This window comes from Leopardus geoffroyi, chromosome E1 (genome assembly GCF_018350155.1).
Source record: "Leopardus geoffroyi isolate Oge1 chromosome E1, O.geoffroyi_Oge1_pat1.0, whole genome shotgun sequence".
Lineage (NCBI taxonomy): Eukaryota > Metazoa > Chordata > Mammalia > Carnivora > Felidae > Leopardus > Leopardus geoffroyi.
The window spans coordinates 47,288,974-47,305,976 of record NC_059330.1 but is presented as its reverse complement, the minus strand read 5'-3'; the positions used below and the strand labels follow the sequence as shown (position 1 = coordinate 47,305,976).

At 48.9% G+C, this 17,003-nt stretch overlaps 1 protein-coding gene across 22 annotated transcripts in view; it reads left to right on the top strand.

The window, feature by feature from the left end:
• Positions 1-15,049: 15,049 nt before the first annotated feature.
• Positions 15,050-17,003, top strand: part of BPTF (bromodomain PHD finger transcription factor) — a 151,889-nt gene continuing 149,935 nt past the window's right edge. For 12 of the 22 annotated variants that reach the window (XM_045490716.1, XM_045490713.1, XM_045490712.1 and 9 more), the window contains exon 1: positions 15,051-15,909. In XM_045490716.1, the coding sequence (XP_045346672.1) occupies positions 15,282-15,909 (628 nt within the window). In that variant the 5' untranslated portion in view covers positions 15,051-15,281. Of the gene's footprint in view, positions 15,910-17,003 lie in introns of all 22 variants that reach the window. The other 10 variants (XM_045490725.1, XM_045490727.1, XM_045490715.1 and 7 more) reach the window with 3 other exon arrangements.

Genomic DNA, 17,003 nt, shown 5'->3' with positions numbered 1-17,003 from the left:
CAATCAGGGTGGGAAAATAGGGCATGGACTGTTCAGATTCTTGATCCCCAAAGAAACCCTAGATTCTAGAATTCCCCGGGGGAAGGTGCTCCTAACCCACGAGCCCAGACCTTTTTACCTTTCGTCTTGAGGATATGCAGATGTGTCCAGGAACATCAGTCTGGATCACCAAACTACACTTCTTGGGATTGGCCTGGAGGTGGCGCCCTTGCTGTTGGTCTGGAACCACTGGACGGAGGCTCAGGCAGGTCTGGAGGAGGATGTTACCCGGTGGAAGATGTCCTGAGGGCTAGCCTGGTCCCTTTCATCTCCTGGAAGAGAACAGGGGCATCGCCCAAGCCTAAGAGCACTGCCTCGTCTTTGAATTGCTCCAGGTCTATCTTGAAATCTGTGTTTAAATCCCATCCCCTTAGATCCAGCGTGATCTGGGTTCTAAATATGACACCCCGATTTCTTCGTAAAACATTTCAAATCTGGCCTTACCACGAATCCTTCCATGACACAGCTTAAAAATTCTTTTGATTAAGGGGCCCCTGGCTAGCTTAGTCAGAAAAGTACGCAACTCTTAATTGCAGGGTTGTGAGCCCGAGCCCCTCATCGGGTGCAGAGATTAGTTAAATAAGTCAAACTTAAAGAAAAAATTCTTCTTGATCGAAATGCACTCTGAGTGTTCAAAGGCCAAAGATACAGCTGACATCCTTAAGGAAAGGATTGCAAGTTGGGCTAGATTGAGGATCCACTATACTTTCCTCCCCTGAGTCCTGCAGCCTGGCCAGCCCCCTCCTCAGTTATGTTGAGCCCAGGGTCCCCTAGTGGAGGGGTCAGGAAGGAGGCAGAGCTACAGGCAATCTGAGGCCCCTTGCTAGGTGTGCTTCTGTTTCTTCCATCTCTGGGCCACTGCTCTGACCAGGGGACCCCCTCTCTGCAAACAGGTTGAGGCATGTCTGCAAGACTGCCTTCCATTCCCTGCCTCTGTGATCTGCTTCTAGTTTTCCAAACAGCAGAGCCTGTGAAATTAGGCCCAGCCTGGCCATGACTGCCCTCAAGCGTGATCCACTGCGTGAGCGTGTGTGTGCCTGTGTGTGTGCCTGCGTTCCCACGGCAGGGCAAAGCGGACCCTTTCCTTCTAGTCTCAATCCACGGGTACACCATCCCAGCTGAGGCGTGGGGAGCTCTCCCCATAGCCTCTTATTTACTCTATGCCTCCAGCATCAGCTGGCAAATGAGTCCCATGTTTCATTCACCACCTTCCCTTCCCCTAAAAAAAGGTCATTCGTTTTATGACCAAGCTCCCATGCATTCACTTTGGAGTAAAGCAAATAAATGTTTAATAAAAGCTGGACTCTCCTAAGACGTTGGCTTTCGAGCTGCCTGGCTGAGAAAGCGGCATTCGTGAGGGTGAGGAGATAACGAAGGGGCCGATGTTACTCGGGGTAGCTTTCCCCGGACAGGAAATAAAAATATTCCGTCCCCGTATCGCTCAGGGAAAATGACCTGTTAGGAAGACCAAATGGGGCTTGGATACAGTTGTACTAGCTTCACTGCCTATTTGCCAGGGCTGTTCAGGGAGCAGCGAGGTCCCAAAGAGTATGATGGAGTCCCCGGTTAGAAAAAAAGCTTGTGTGTCACTGCCCCCCCTGGAAACTAGATTTGTTTTGTACTGCCAGGCCCCCGGGGGGGGGGGGGGGCTCCGGATTCTTGAATGGTGCGCCTGTGGTAGGGAGGATCAGAGGCGACCCTGTAACTGTCCTGACAATCTCAGAAGAATGGCACCGGGTGTGGCTGAAGGCTGGCAGCTGGCTGCTTCTAGGATGGGTGTTCCCAGTGGCTTCTGAGACTCGGGAATGAAGGACTAAAAATCACTGTGAATATTTGAAGGCATAAAGCCTATTTTCAGGCAAAGCAACACTAGCTTGAAATGTGCATCTCTTCCCAGTTTGTTTTATCCTTGCCCTTTGGGTTGTTATTATTATTATTTTAATCTTTTCATTCCCTTCACTCAGAATGAGGGAGGTAATTGATTTCCTTATCAAGATGCCGGGCGATACATTTTTCACGGCTTTCAGGGCACACAGCAGATCTAAAACCATTGTCTGGCTGATGCAGGTTTCAGCTGCAATCATTTTTATCATCAAGGTAAACCTGCTGGCATATGTTTTTTTTTCAAATTTTATTCATAAGTGTTGCCTTTTACCGGTCAAATAAATGATAACGTTCTTTACTTTGTGATTGCGTTATCCAAAAATAAAAAAGGGTTTTTAACAATGATCAAAATGAAGCTTGTTAGATCATTTCTAATGGTAATGAATTGGTTCCTGAAGATTTGATTAAAGACAAAACTAGGTCAGTTTAAGCAGAGTCCAAATGAGACAGAAAGAAAGTCCATGGAGGGGAAGGAAAAAAAAAAAAAAGGAAGGTGTAGAAGCAGACACAGTAAAAGAAAAAATTTGAAAAATATCAGGGCGCCTGAGCGGCTCAGTCCATTAAGCGTCTGACTTTGGCTCAGGTCATGATCTTGCGGTTCATGAGTTCAAGCCCTGCATCGGGCTCAGTGCTGACAGCTCAGAGCCTGGAGCCTGCTTCGGATTCTCTCTCTGCCCCTCTCCCATTGCACTCTGTCTCTTTGTCTCTCTCTCTCTCTCAAAAATTAATAATCATTATAAATACTTTTTTAATTTTGAAGAGTGTAAAAATCACAAAGAAAAACAGATCCACAAATCACCTTGCATATTTTCTCTGTTTCTCTGTGTCCGTCTCTGTGTGTGTGTCTGTCTCTCTAAATCTTAGAAAAGGGACTAGAAAATTTACTAATGGGTAATAACAGTTATCAGAATTATCAGAGGTAATAATAGTTAATAATGTAAGACTGGCTGGCTTAGTCCATGCAGCATGTGACTCTTGATCTTGGGTGGTGAATTCGAGCCCCACATTGGGGATACAGTTTACTTAAAACAAAACAAAACAATACAAAACAAAACAACACACTGTCATCTGAAAATAAATTTTTTGCTGAAGGGGTGAAGAGAACTGATTACAGGAAGCCTAAAGTGGGGCACGTGGCTGGCTCAGTCAGTAGAGCATGTGACCCTTGATCTCGGGGTTGTAAGTTCGAGCCCCACATTGGGTGTAGAAATAACTTAATAAAATTTAAAAAAAAGAAGACTTGAAGCATACCTATAACTTTCCCCCATTCCTTGAAGCACTTACATATTTCTTACTAATTTTTATCAAGATATAATTCACATACCGTAAAATTCACCCTTTTAAATAAAGGTACAATTTAGTAGATTTTCGTGTATTCACAAGGTTGTGTAACCATCACCACTATCTGGTTCCAGAACATTCTCATCACCCCAGAAAGAAGCCTGGTGACCATTGGCAGTCACTCCCCATTCTCCCCTCTTCCATTTCCCAGCACCCACTAAGCTACTTTCTGTTTCTATGAATTTGCCTGTTCTGGACATTTCATGTGAATGAATCATATAATATGTGGCCTTTTGTGATTGGCTTCTTTCACTAAGCATAAGTTTTCTAATCGTGGAAAAATACACTTAACATAAAATCCATTTACCATTTTAAACATTTTATTTATGTACTTATTTATTTTTAAGCATTTAAGTTTTTAATTGTTTTTATTTTGAATTTTTTTTTTCAACGTTTATTTATTTTTGGGACAGAGAGAGACAGAGCATGAACGGGGGAGGGGCAGAGAGAGAGGGAGACGCAGAATCGGAAACAGGCTCCAGGCTCTGAGCCATCAGCCCAGAGCCTGACGCGGGGCTCGAACTCACGGACCGCGAGATCGTGACCTGGCTGAAGTCGGATGCTCAACCGACTGCGCCACCCAGGCACCCCGATTAATTGTTTTTATTTTGGAGAGAGAGAGAGCAAACGGGGATGGGCAGAGGGCGAGAGAGAGAACCTTAAGCAGGCTCTGCGCTCAGCACAGAGCCCAACTCCAGGTTCCATCCCGTGACCCTAGAATCATGACCTGAGCTGACATGAAGAGTCGGACGCTCAACCGACTGAGCCATCCATCTGCCTCCATTTTAGGCATTTTAAAGCGTACAGTTCAGGGGCACCTGGGTGGCTAAGTGTCCGACTTCGGCTCAGGTCACGATCTCCCAGTTTGTGAGTTTGAGCCCCGCGTCGGACTCTGTGCTGACAGCTCAGAGCCTGGAGCCTGCTTCCGATTCTGTGTCTCCCTCTCTCTTTGCCCCTCCCCAACTCGCACTCTGTCTCCCTCTCTCTCAAAAATAAGAATAAACATTAAAAAATAAATAAAAATAAATATTGAGTGGGGCACCTGGCTGGCTCAGTTGGTGGAGCATCCAACTCTTGATCTCAGGTCGTGAGTTCAGGCCCACGTTGCCCATGGAGCCTATTTAAAAATAAGTAAATAAATAATAAAAGTAAATCTTTATTGGGGCGCCTGGGTGGCGCAGTCGGTTGAGCGTCCGACTTCAGCCAGGTCACGATCTCGCGGTCCGTGAGTTCGAGCCCCGCGTCGGGCTCTGGGCTGATGGCTCAGAGCCTGGAGCCTGTTTCCGATTCTGTGTCTCCCTCTCTCTCTGCCCCTCCCCCGTTCATGCTCTGTCTCTCTCTGTCCCAAAAATAAATAAAGGTTGAAAAAAAAAAAAAAAAAGTAAATCTTTATTGAGTAAGGGATGGTGCCCCATGGACATTCCCAACCCCCTAAATTTGCTTCCCCCATTCCCACAGGCCAGGATGGTTTGTCTGCCTGGCTCAAGTCCTTTCCCCCCAGGGATACCACCTCCTCTGAGCACCTACAAAATGATCAGCTTTCCCCCATCAAGCTGTTCCAGTCCCTTCAACCCTGAAGTAGTCCTTCCCTTCAGTCTCAAGCTACCGACCGATGTCTTTTTTTGTGCCTTCGACCACGAGTCTCTCTTCAGTTTCTCCTCCATCATGCTAGATACGCTGGAAGGAGATGAACAACAGGCAGTTCTACTCTAAGGGGCTCTCTCCACTTGCAGGCGGAGCAGATGTGTGAACAAGCAAATACAACATGGCGAGAACAGTGCAAAAGAGAGACACATGTGATCACTTGCTCAACATATGACCACAAATGAAGAGACGCATCTGTAAGGCTCAGTATAGCAAACCCAGGCAAGAGTCGATGCAGCCCTGAACGAATCAGAATTCGCCATCAACATATTTTAAAACACGTATGGTGCCTCGGGTTTCACATCCTGGCTCCGTGCACCAGCTATGTGACCTACACAAATTATGTAATCCCTGGGCTCTCGTTTCTACCTAGGGGAAATAATACTTAATCTAGAGCAGCTCTGAGAGGGTTAAATGAGATAACATTTCATCATATATACACTTAATCAATGATATGTTTGAATCACTGTTGACAAAAATTTTAATTTTTTTTTTTTTTTTTAACGTTTATTTATTTTTGAGACAGAGACAGAGCATGAAAGGGGGAGGGTCAGAGAGAGAGAGGGAGACACAGAATCTGAAACAGGCTCCGGGCTCTGAGCTGTCAGCACAGAGCCCAACACGGGGCTCGAGCTCATGGACTGTGAGATCATGACCTGAGCCGAAGTCAGACGCTTAACTGATTGAGCCACGCAGGCACCCCAGTTTTAATTTGTTTTTTAAGTAAACTCTACCCCCAACGTGGGGCTCAAACTCACAACCCCGAGATCAAGAGTTGCATGTTCTCCTGAATGAGCCAGCCAGCTGCCCTGACAAAAAACTTTTTTAAAAAAGTTTTTCATGTTTTTAAAAAATTAATTAATTAATTTTTTTTTGAGAGAGAGAGAGAGACAGAAAGAGAGAGAGCAAGCCAGGGAGGGGCAGAGAAAGAGGGAGCGTTCAGCGCCAAGCCTGATGCGGGGCTCGAACTCATGAACCGTGAGATCATGACCTGAGCCGAATCAACACGAATTTTACATACAGCAAAAGAAGCTGTCAGCACAAAGATGTTTGTGAAGTGCCGGCAAAAATTTGAAACCAGCAAAATCCTCTTGTTGGAGCATTCTGCAGCCATTAAATTGTGAGAACATATTGTAGAGTCATAGATACAAAGGCACTGAACAAAAGGGGTGTATGTGGTCTCATCTTGGCTATGTAAATACATCCCCAACGTCCCTGGGCCTTTCCAGCCTGTGGGTTTAATGACGCTACATTCACCTTGTACCCAAATTTCTCTGCCTCATTGCCCCCACCTGCTCCTGCAGACCTCTGCAAAGCCCCTAAGGGACCTAGGGCGTAGCTAGAACATACTTGCCCTCCATCCCATGTCCCCAGTGTTCAAAACGTAGGTACTTGATAGATACAGCCACTCTTTTTCCAGGCCTTTGCCCTTGCCAACCTCACAAAGGACGCCCCCCTGTAGGGTGACCACCCATCCGGTTTGCCAGGACCTGAGGCACTTCTTGGGATGCCAGCCATTTGGTGCCCAAACTGGGAGAGTCCTTAGCGAACTGGGATACGTTGGCCCTCCTATCTCACTGCACAGGGAACTTCCAAGGCTACAAAGTTCTTAGGTGAGGTTTGTCTTCTCGGCAGGAGCCAGGCTGTGTTCCTCCCAGAGTAAGGACCGATGGATCACACAGAGGACTAGGTGAGTACAAGATTTAGGCTTGGATTCGGGGGACTTTTCCCTGCTCCCAGGGAAGTGAGACAACCAATCAAAAGGTTGCTTGAGAAACAAGTGATCAGAGCATAGGTCTGGACAACAGGTGCTGGTCTGCGGGACGTGAACTCATGGTGGCTCGTGAAGTCAAGGGAGTGGACTAGCGGATCTGGGAAATTTGTAATTAGGACAGCAGCTTGAAAATAATGACGTGTGAGCCAACAGGTGTAGGGAAAGAAATCCACAAAAGAAATGAGGGGAGTGGCTAAAGAGATAGCAGGAAAAGTCGAATTTGAGGTTTGCAGTTTTGGGGCCCAGTTTCCCCAATCAGTTCTTGGTTTCCGTTGGGCCACGCCTTACCCCAGAGCCATTATTAATACTGACTGATCTGTCTCTAGACTTCTCTTCCTTTTCTTCTAGTTCCTGGAATGTAAGCGATTCCCCCAAGTCTGTATGAGGTACTCTTTTCTCTCCGCACTCTCTTCCATGATGGCTTAATTTACCCCCATGGCCGCCGTTTACCTCCCAATGAGGCCGGTTCTCAAATTCTACCTCCAGTGTCAATCTCTTCAGAGCTTCCGTCTGCATTTCAAACAATCTCCTGGACGTTTCCACTTCATTTCCCCACCAACAAGCCAAATCCAGCCTACTTAGTATGAACCATGATCATGGATGGTTATCCAAGCAGGATCATGATCATAGACGTTAGCATTGGAAGGAACCATAGAGATGACCTAATCAAGACCTGCCACACCAGGGAGCTATGGCACACACTAGAGCACAGTGAATGAGATCTGGGCAGGTGGAGATGTTCATCCTCCCTGCCCTCGGAGTTCATCATCCTCCCCGGACATTTTACCTCTCTGTCCACTATGGCCTCATTCTCTGATGGCCTTAAGAGAGTGGGGTCTGATTGTGAGCAAAAGACAACCATTGGCAGTCAGCTGCAGGGCACATCAGTGTCTACAGAGAGAGGCTGGAGGGGTTTGTGACCCAGGTGCCCAAGGGTTGTGGGGAGCAATCTGGTGGAGAGGGGGGTATGGGTGAGTGTGTGTGGGGGGGTGGGGGGGCGTAGGGGTGAAGATCCTAGCGCAGGAAGCTCAGAAACTGTCTTTGCGTACTTTTATTTTTTTACGTTTATTTATTTTGAGAGAGAGAGAGAGAAAGCTCAAGTAGGGGAGGGGCAGAGAGCAAGGGGAAGAGAGGGTGGGGGGAGAGAATCCCAAGCAGGCTCCCCACTGCCAGCACAGGGCTGACACACCTCAAGATCGTGACCTGAGCCATCTGAGCCACCCGGGCGCCCCCTCGCACTCTTTTATGTTGGACAATTTTGCCTGTGGCTGATGTGCCGCAAACGATGTACAAGCCGTGAGGTGACCATTCTAATGATGCCTGTGTCTCGTTGTTATCTGGAAATACTAGCCACGAAAAAGTTTGATTGGCTCTAACATCCACAAGAAATTTCATGGGCGCACTTGTCAATGAAAGAAAAGGAAGAGCTTTAAATATAACTGAAGTATAATTTCTACCGTGGTAAGTGTTGCAACGGTTATAAAAGACGCTTCAATTTTTTTATCACCTACTGCTGCAAACAGTTTCTTGTCATTTAAAGAGATCACTGTTAAAGCGTCTGCAAGAGCTATTTAAAACACAAAGCTGAGAATATAAAGTTAGGTCCCGGGATTCAAATTCAAGTTTCTCATTTAATACAAAAAAGGGCTTTTGGGGAAGCGTTACAAATTCACTGTTTGATATCTTCTATCTACCGCTATATGTTTAAGTTTAATTTTTAGTACCATTGTACTTAGGAAGAGAACACTTTATTTTTACAAATGCAGTATGCCCCTGAAATGACCCTCTAGTTCCATTGGATGCTGTCATGTGAAAGGATTGGAAAGCACAGGTCTAACCTAGTCCCCCTCACTTATTCATGAGGAAACCCGGGCTTCACCAGGGTTGAGCGAGCTAAGGTCACAGAGCTAATCACTTCCTTCCTAAAGCAGCGCCCGTGCTGACTTTCTGAGTCTTAACAGCAGGTCTGTGATCCGTCACTCTCTGAGTCACTCAAGTCCAAGTCAACCCGTGTTGACTTCTTTCTCTGTGTGTCAGATCTCCCTCGGTCTATATCCCCTCCCCGGGGGAAGGAACCCTTCACATTATGGGAGCTGAAACCCAGGTCCTCCCCTCCCGGCCTTCCCTGCAGCCAGACTCTGTACTCACGCACACACATCCCAGCTTCGGAACTGGAAGCTGGCAGCGCTGTGGGGCAGTGCCCGGGGCCTAGTGTCGGTGTGTTACCAGGACAAGCTGGGACCTGTGCCAGGAGGCAACAACCAGGCTATCGCCAGTCTGATTTTGCACTTCCTGGTTGCATACTCAAAGTCTGGTTCTTGGGCACTCCCAGAGATCCTGTGAGCTTCAATCAGGCAGTGTTGGTTTCTGTTGCTTACAACCAAGAACCCAACTGGATAAAGAAATTGGAACCAGACTGGATGAAGTCTATAGACTCTCAGGGAAATGGGGTGGGGATGGTCTGTGACTGTCTGGAGAGTCTTTTGAGCTGGATGATAGAGAAAAGGCTCCTAATATTTGGGATTTATTTTCTATTTTATTTTATAAGATTTCTTTATCTTTTGAGAGACAGAGCAGGAGCAGGGGAGGGGCAGAGTGGGAGGGAGACACAGACTCGGACGCAGGCTCCAGGCTGTGAGCTGTCAGCACAGAGCCCGACGTGGGCCTCAAACTCACGAAGCACAAGATCATGCCCTGAGCCGAAGTCAGACGCTTAATGGACTGAGCCACCCAGGCGCCCCGAGATGTGAGATTTAAACACCCCACGGCAAAATAATTCAACAGAATATGCGTCACCTGGAATTAAAGGCAAGTCTTTAGAAGACTGAATGGCTGTAACCATAGAACATACAATGGATGTGAAAATTTTGACTGTGGGGTGTGGAGCTTTCTTCCAACAGTGCTGAATATTTGGCGACTCTCTTAGATTCACAAGACAAATATATACCACATTTATATCTATGCTGCTTTAACACATTTTCTATTTATTTATTTGTTTCTGAGAGAGAGAGAGAACTTGAGCAGAGGAGGGGCAGAGAGAGAGGGAGACAGAGGATCCGAAGCGGGGAGCCCAACGAGGGGCTCGAACTCACCAACAACGAGATCACGACCTCAGCCGCAGTTGGACATTTAACCGACTGAGCCACCCAGGCGCCCCTAACACATTTTCTAAATGACCCGAAAGCTCGCTAACGTTGAGCAACAGCACGAAGCAAAAGGTTCTTCAGCAGATCTAGGCTGCAGCGCAAGGAACTGTGCTAAGTGGTTCCTCATGACCCAGTGGGTCCACTGGTGCTCCGTGAACAACCACATGCTGGGATGCTGTATAGAGCCTGCGGCAAGCCCCCAAAAGAGCATCACTTTGATGTGCTTAGGGTTTTTGGAGCAAAGCTTGCTCTCTTTGGCTAACAACCATTCTCCTTTTTCGAAACTGTTTTGTGTTTTAATTTTTTTTAATGTTTATTTTTGACAGAGAGAGAGAGAGAGCGAGCACCAGTTGGGGAGGGGCAGAGAGGGAGACACAGAATCTGAAGCAGGCTCCTGTCTCTGAGCTGTCGGCACAGAGCCGGATGTGGGACTCAAACTCACGAGCTGTGAGATCGTGACCTGAGCCGCAATGAAGAGTCAGATGTGTGACCCACTGAGCCACCCGGGTGCCCCTCTGGAAACTGTTCTTAAGTTGCTGCTGGGCCCTGGCAAGATTGACAGTCTGGCCCTGGAGTACCAGGTGACCATGTAACCTACATGGCTTATCATGAGCCGAGTTATCTGTCCCCATTGGCCATCAAGTGCCCAGGAGTCCTCCCTTCCTCAAGAGGACGTGGAATATATAAGAGCAGGCCTGAGCATTTTTTTGGAGAAGACACAATCGTGCAACTCCCAATATGTTTACTCACATTTTACTCTCATCCTCCCTCAATTCACAACCGCGGCCTCCTGGGAAACTCCTATGACCATGTGACGAAGGAGGTCCCTTGAGCTTGTTTTACAGATGGTGTCAGCCGGGAGTGGATTGCTAAGGGGTTAGAGTTGCGCTTGCAAATGGTCTTGGAAGGACAATGGCACGAGGGAATCGCCCAGTGGGTAGAGCTTTGAGGGGTATTCTCGTGGTCCTCTTTGCCTGGAGAAAGACTCTATACCAATTCATGGGCAGGTGGTCAGGGACTTAGGTTGGTGACAAGGTCTGAGTGAGAGAACGTAGACGAACCTCTCAGAGGAGCCCGAGAAAGTAAGAGCGTTTGTGTCCTGCATGAACACTTACCAGAATGGTCCCACGGCTAAAGAAGGTTAAAGCTGGTGGACAAGAAGACCCGCCTTGTGGTTGTAGATCAAGCTCCTTTTCTAGTCAAGCTAATGCCTGTTTGTTGGGGTCACACAAACATGGGCTTCTCCTCGGTGAGGCTGACCTGGCTGTTGCTACTGCTGAGTGCCCATGTTTGCAGGAATCATTAGAATGGATTCTTTCTATCATGGTGGGTACAGTGAGTCAAGCCTCTTTGGGAAGAGGCTTACACTGAATTTGGATTTGCTTTTCCCAACAGCAATGCTTTTACCGTCGCCATCCTAGATGGGTTTCCTACAGACCTTATTCGCCATCCCGGTATCTTACATATACATCATGGCACCTGTCTTAGTCACTTGGGGCAGTTATGACAAATTACCATAGTCTGGGGAATCTTTTTCTTTTTAATGTTTCTTTATTTTTGAGAGAGAGGGAGAGACAGAGTGCAAGTGGGGGAGCGGCAGAGAGAGAGAGAGAAAGAGAGAGAGAATCTGAGGCAGGCTCCGGGCTCTGAGCTGTCAGCACAATACCCAATGCAGGGCTCAAACTCACTGCGAGATCGTGACCTGAGCTGAAGTTGGATGCTTAACCAACTGAGCCACCCAGGCGCCCCAGCCCCATCTCCTAATACCATCACATTGGGAGGTACAGTTTCAACATATGAATTTTTGGGTATGCAAATATTGGGTCCAAAACAGCATCTGACCAAAGAACTAAACAGTGAAAGGAGGAAAGAAACTGGCTGTCCTATCGGACTCCTAGCCCTGTTGTGGACCCCAACAACTGGCTTTGTAGTGAATGGTCCATGGAATACAGCTACCCAGCCAGCTGGGAGACAACAGCTCGAGAGCGTGGATTCCATTTATACGTGGACCCAGCAGTTCTGGAGGTGTCCGTATCTTTCTCAGGAGTTCCTTTTCTGTTTAAATGAGCCAGAGTCAGTTTCCATTGCTTGCAACTAAAACCTCCAAGTAATACAAAAATACCTCTCGGGTATCTGGCTGGCGTAGTTGGTAGAGCATGGCACTCTTGATCTCAAGCTTGTGAATTCAAGCCCCACACTGGGCATAGAGCTTACGTAAAAACAACCAACCAACCTCGGTTTATGGCATCTAATTTTTTTCTTTTTTGTAAAGGTCTTCCTCCACTACTAGCTTGCAAACCCTAAAGGCTGTCCGCAGTTTTACTATCTTTGTATTCCCTATAGTATATAAAACACTGTGCTTAAAAAGATTTTTTTAGGGGCGCCTGGGTGGCGCAGTCGGTTAAGCGTCCGACTTCAGCCAGGTCACGATCTCGCGGTCCGTGAGTTCGAGCCCCGCGTCAGGCTCTGGGCTGATGGCTCAGAGCCTGGAGCCTGTTTCCGATTCTGTGTCTCCCTCTCTCTCTGCCCCTCCCCCGTTCATGCTCTGTCTCTCTCTGTCCCAAAAATAAATAAACGTTGGAAAAAAAAAATTAAAAAAAAAAAAAAAGATTTTTTTAGGGGCGCCTGGGTGGCTCAGTTGGTTGAGCGTCCGACTTCAGCTCAGGTCACGATCTCGCAGCCTGTGGGTTCGAGCCCCGCGTCGGGCTCTGGGCTGATGGCTCAGAGCCTGGAGCTTGCTTCCGATTCTGTGTCTCCCTCTCTCTCTGCCCCTCCCCTGTCCATGCTCTGTCTCTCTCTGTCTCAAAAATAAATAAACGTTAAAAAAAAAAAAAGATTCTTTTAAATGTTTATTTCATTTTGAGACGGGGGGGGGGGGGAGGTGGGAGGGGCAAAGAGAGAGGGAGACAGAGGATGCCAAATGGGCTCATCGCTGACAGGACAGAGCCCAAGGTAGGGCTCGAACTCACGAACTGCGAGATCATGATCTGAGCCAAAGTCGGATGCTTAACTGAGCCACCCACGCCCCTCTAAACTTTTTTTTAAAGATTTTATTTTTTAAAGACTGTTTTTAAGAAATCTCTACACCCAATGTGGACTTAAACCTACACCCCGTAATTAGAAGTCTACGAACTTTTGGCACTTCGCTGGCTCTACCAACTGAGCCAGCCAGATGTCCCAGAATGCTGTGCTTTACATAGTGAAGGATACAGGTTGCAAACTTGTAGACTCTGGGCTATATCTGAACTGCATTTATTTTGACCAGTCTGAAGTGTTTTGTTTTTTGTTTTTTAATTTTTTAAAATGTTTATTTTTGAGAGAGAAGACAGAGAGACAGAGTGCAAACGGGGTAGGGACAGAGAGAGAGAGGGAGACACAGAATCCAAAGAGGCTCCAGGCTCTGAGCTGTCAGCACGGAGCTGGACGCGGGGTTCAAACTCACGAACCATGGGATCATGACCTGAGCTGAAGTCGGATGCTCAACCAACTGAGCCACTCAGGCGCCCTGTGTTTTCGTTTTTTTAATCAACTTGGTTGCCCTATATAAACCAAGAGATTTCCTATGAAATGCACACTTCCACCTTCTCTTGAAGAATTTGAAGATCTGGCTATTTTACACCCATATTTCTATAGCTGCCCTCTGTAAACAAAGCACAGCCTCTTCCATTTGCCAGTCTTCACTTTGCCCACTTTTTCTTTGCTTACGTGGTCCTTGAAGGCCTATAAATTTGCCACCCTTGATGAAATAGAATTACACTGAGTTTACTTGGCAATTAATGCTTGTATTTTCATTCTCATTTCACTTGTGTTCTGTTCTAATTAGGTTGTACTAAGCCACTTGGTGGACAGAATCCTCCTAACTATTTTTAAATCACTTTTTGGGGGCGCCTGTGTGGCTCAGTCGGTTAACCACCTGACTTTGGCTCAGGTCATGATCTCGAGGTTCATGAGTTCGTGTTTGAGTTCCAGCCCCGCCTCGGGTCTGTGCTGACAGCTCAGAGCCTGGAACCTGCTTCAGATTCTGTATCTCTCTCCCTCTCTCTGCCCCTCCCCAGCTCGTGCTCTGTCTCTCTCTCTCTCCCTCAAAAATAAATAAAAACATTTAAAAAAATATCACTTTTTGGTTGTCACATATTTGATTTTTTTTTTTTTTTTAAGTAGGCTTCAGGAACAGCGCAGATCCCAACTTAGTGCTTCAACTCAGGATCCTGAGATCAAGACCTCAGCTGAGATCAAGAGTCCCATCCTTAACCGACTCAGCCACCCATACGCCCCTTGATAGATATTAATATATGTATAAAACTTTTCTCTAATCCCGAGCTGACCTTGATTCCTGTGAGTTGAACACCTGACTTGGTCTGGCGGTGCCTGACACTTCATCATCATGATTCGTTCCCTGGGCTAAGCTGAGATCTAGTGACTTTTAAGAAATTAAAATTATTTCCAGAAAAGATAACACAAACACACAATATTTCGAACTAGGTTTTAGGCGGGAAGTCATCCTTTCTACTGCTAATAAGAAATTGGAAAGTTCTTGCCAAGGTGGTCGAGTTTCTAGCTGGGACACTGGGAAAGGTGGAAGGAGACTGGAATGTAGCTGCGTTCCGGCTGAGGCTCTTCGGGTGGGGATTTTATCCACTGAATCTCAGAGCGACTTTCCCCCAGGGTCTGGCAGCCCAGGGCGTGGTTCCTGGCACAGCCCCCGGGTAGTTGTCATTGGGATCAATTTTAGGATTCTCTAGAACCAGGTCTTAGGAGTTTCACATTTCTGGGGGCTCGTCTCCCCGGGCCCCGGTTAATTTCCCTCTCGCGCTGGTGCAGGCGGCCCCCTCCGGACATCTTTTGGCTCTTTTCAGCATCAGTTTCCCCCAAGGGGGCGGGAGGGGGACGAGTATGGAGCCGCTCCTGCCCTCCTCTCCGAGCTGGGGAAGAGGAGACGTGAGAGGGAGGATCTGCTGAGTCCAGGCGCCGGCGGGGACTCCGCCGAAGCAGTGGTCTCCCCTGGCCAGTGCCCCGGGGCACTTCGCGAGCACTGCGCCTCTCTTCGCCGCGCCGCCCGAGTCCGCGGTCCAGCCGCGCCGCGCGGAGGCGCCCCTGCTTCCCCGCCCCCGACCCGGCGCTCCCGCGCTCCCCCTAGCGGCCGCCGCGCGGCCTCGCTCCGTCCCAGGCTCGTCGGCGGCGCAGCTCACGTGACCGCGCTCCGGGCCTGCGGCCGCTGTCGGTTCCCCCAGTCACCGAGCGAGAGGGAAGAAACAAGATGGCGGCTGAAGGCGATCCGGAGTGGGGCCCCAGCAATTCGGATTGAGCCTTCTCCCTCCACCCGCTTCCGCCGGCCGGGCCCCTCCCGCCCGGCCCCGCGGGCCTCCCCACCCGGCCCCGGCGCCCCCCACCGCCACCCCTCCGCCCGCCCCTCCCCCCTCCGCTTTCCCTTCTCCCCCCGCCTCGGCTCCGACATGAGGGGCCGGCGGGGCAGGCCGCCCAAGCAGCCCGCGGCTCCCGCTGCGGAGCGCTGCACCCCGGCCCCGCCGCCGCCGCCGCCGCCTCCGCCCACGTCCGGACCCATCGGGGGGCTCCGCTCGCGGCACCGCGGCAGCAGCCGGGGCAGGTGGGCCGCCGCCCAGGCTGAGGTGGCGCCCAAGACGCGGCTGAGCTCGCCCAGGGGGGGCAGCAGTAGCCGGAGGAAGCCGCCGCCGCCGCCGCCGCCGGCCCCCCCCAGCACCAGCGCCCCGGGCCGGGGGGGGCGAGGAGGCGGGGGCGGCAGGACGGGGGGCGGGGGCGGCGGCGGCCACCTGGCCCGGACCACCCCGGCCCGGAGGGCCGTCAACAAAGTGGTGTACGATGACCACGAGAGCGAAGAGGAGGAGGAGGAGGAGGAGGACATGGTCTCCGAGGAGGAGGAGGAGGAGGAGGAGGACGGCGACGCCGAGGAGACCCAAGATTCCGAGGACGACGAGGAGGATGAGATGGAGGAGGACGACGATGATTCCGATTATCCGGAGGAGATGGAAGACGACGACGACGACGCCAGTTACTGCACGGAAAGCAGCTTCAGGAGCCATAGCACCTATAGCAGCACTCCAGGTACCCACCCAGCCCAGTTGCTGCAGACTCCTTCCCCACCTCCTCTACCCTCCCCCCTTGCTCACTCCCTCTCTGGTCTCCCCCCACCCCCACCTCCCCCCCCAAAACGGAGGGGAAATGCGACGGCACATCAAGTGGCAAAAAACTAGATTTACAAGAGGAAAGAGGCGCATTGTTCAAAATGGAGATTGCATTGTTGCAGTTTGCAGGCCACACACTCGCTCTCTCTTTCTCTCCCCCCAACCCCCTCTTTTTCCTCTTCAAAATTTGTGCCAGTGCAGTGTCTCCACCGGGCAGGATTGAAACTTTGGCACACACATTTCCATTGCATTCATTTTTCTCCCCTTGTTTTGGTTTGGTTTTTGGAATGAAAGAAGCCTCTTGTTTTGCAAACCTCTTTGCATTTCTAATGTGGTTTCTTTTAGATTTTTATTATATATCTGTTCCTTAAAAGGGAATTGAGGATTTAGACAGATTGTGGCACACAGATACACAAAAACATGCTTCTCTTCACACTCCTAGCAGTGTGGTTTTAAAATTGTGTTAAGGAAATGGATCAGTTGGGTTAGTAGGGGAGCCTTATCTGGTCCTGTGTGTTTGTTTTTATTCTCGGGTGCTAATGGGCTCGTGCAACAGTTGCTAGTAAATGGCTGATTAAAAAGCAACGTAGAAAACCAGACGAAACCAAAACGAATTTGGCAGTACATTCGATTCCAAGTCATTTTGGTAAAATCCAAAATAAAAGTAGGAAAGCGTTAGCAACACGCGGCTTAGCTAATTCGATCCCTTTGCTTCGCCTGAGAAATGCAGTTTCGGATCACCTGTTGCAGAAGATGTATAGTTGATCATGCAGACATAATTGCTGAAGGTGAACTTTTGGACTAACTTCTAAGTTACACAGCAGAAGTACGTGGGGATTTATTACAAAATGACTTTTTTTCCCCCCCATTCTGTTTCTAAGGATAAGTCTTCCTTGGATGTGTAATGAATTTCTCCAGGGTGACTTCTCTCCTGTTTTCTCACAGAAAGTTTCTCTGGGCTGGTGCTGAGATGCATTTGTTTTGTTTTGTTTTGTTTTGATTTGATTTCAAACA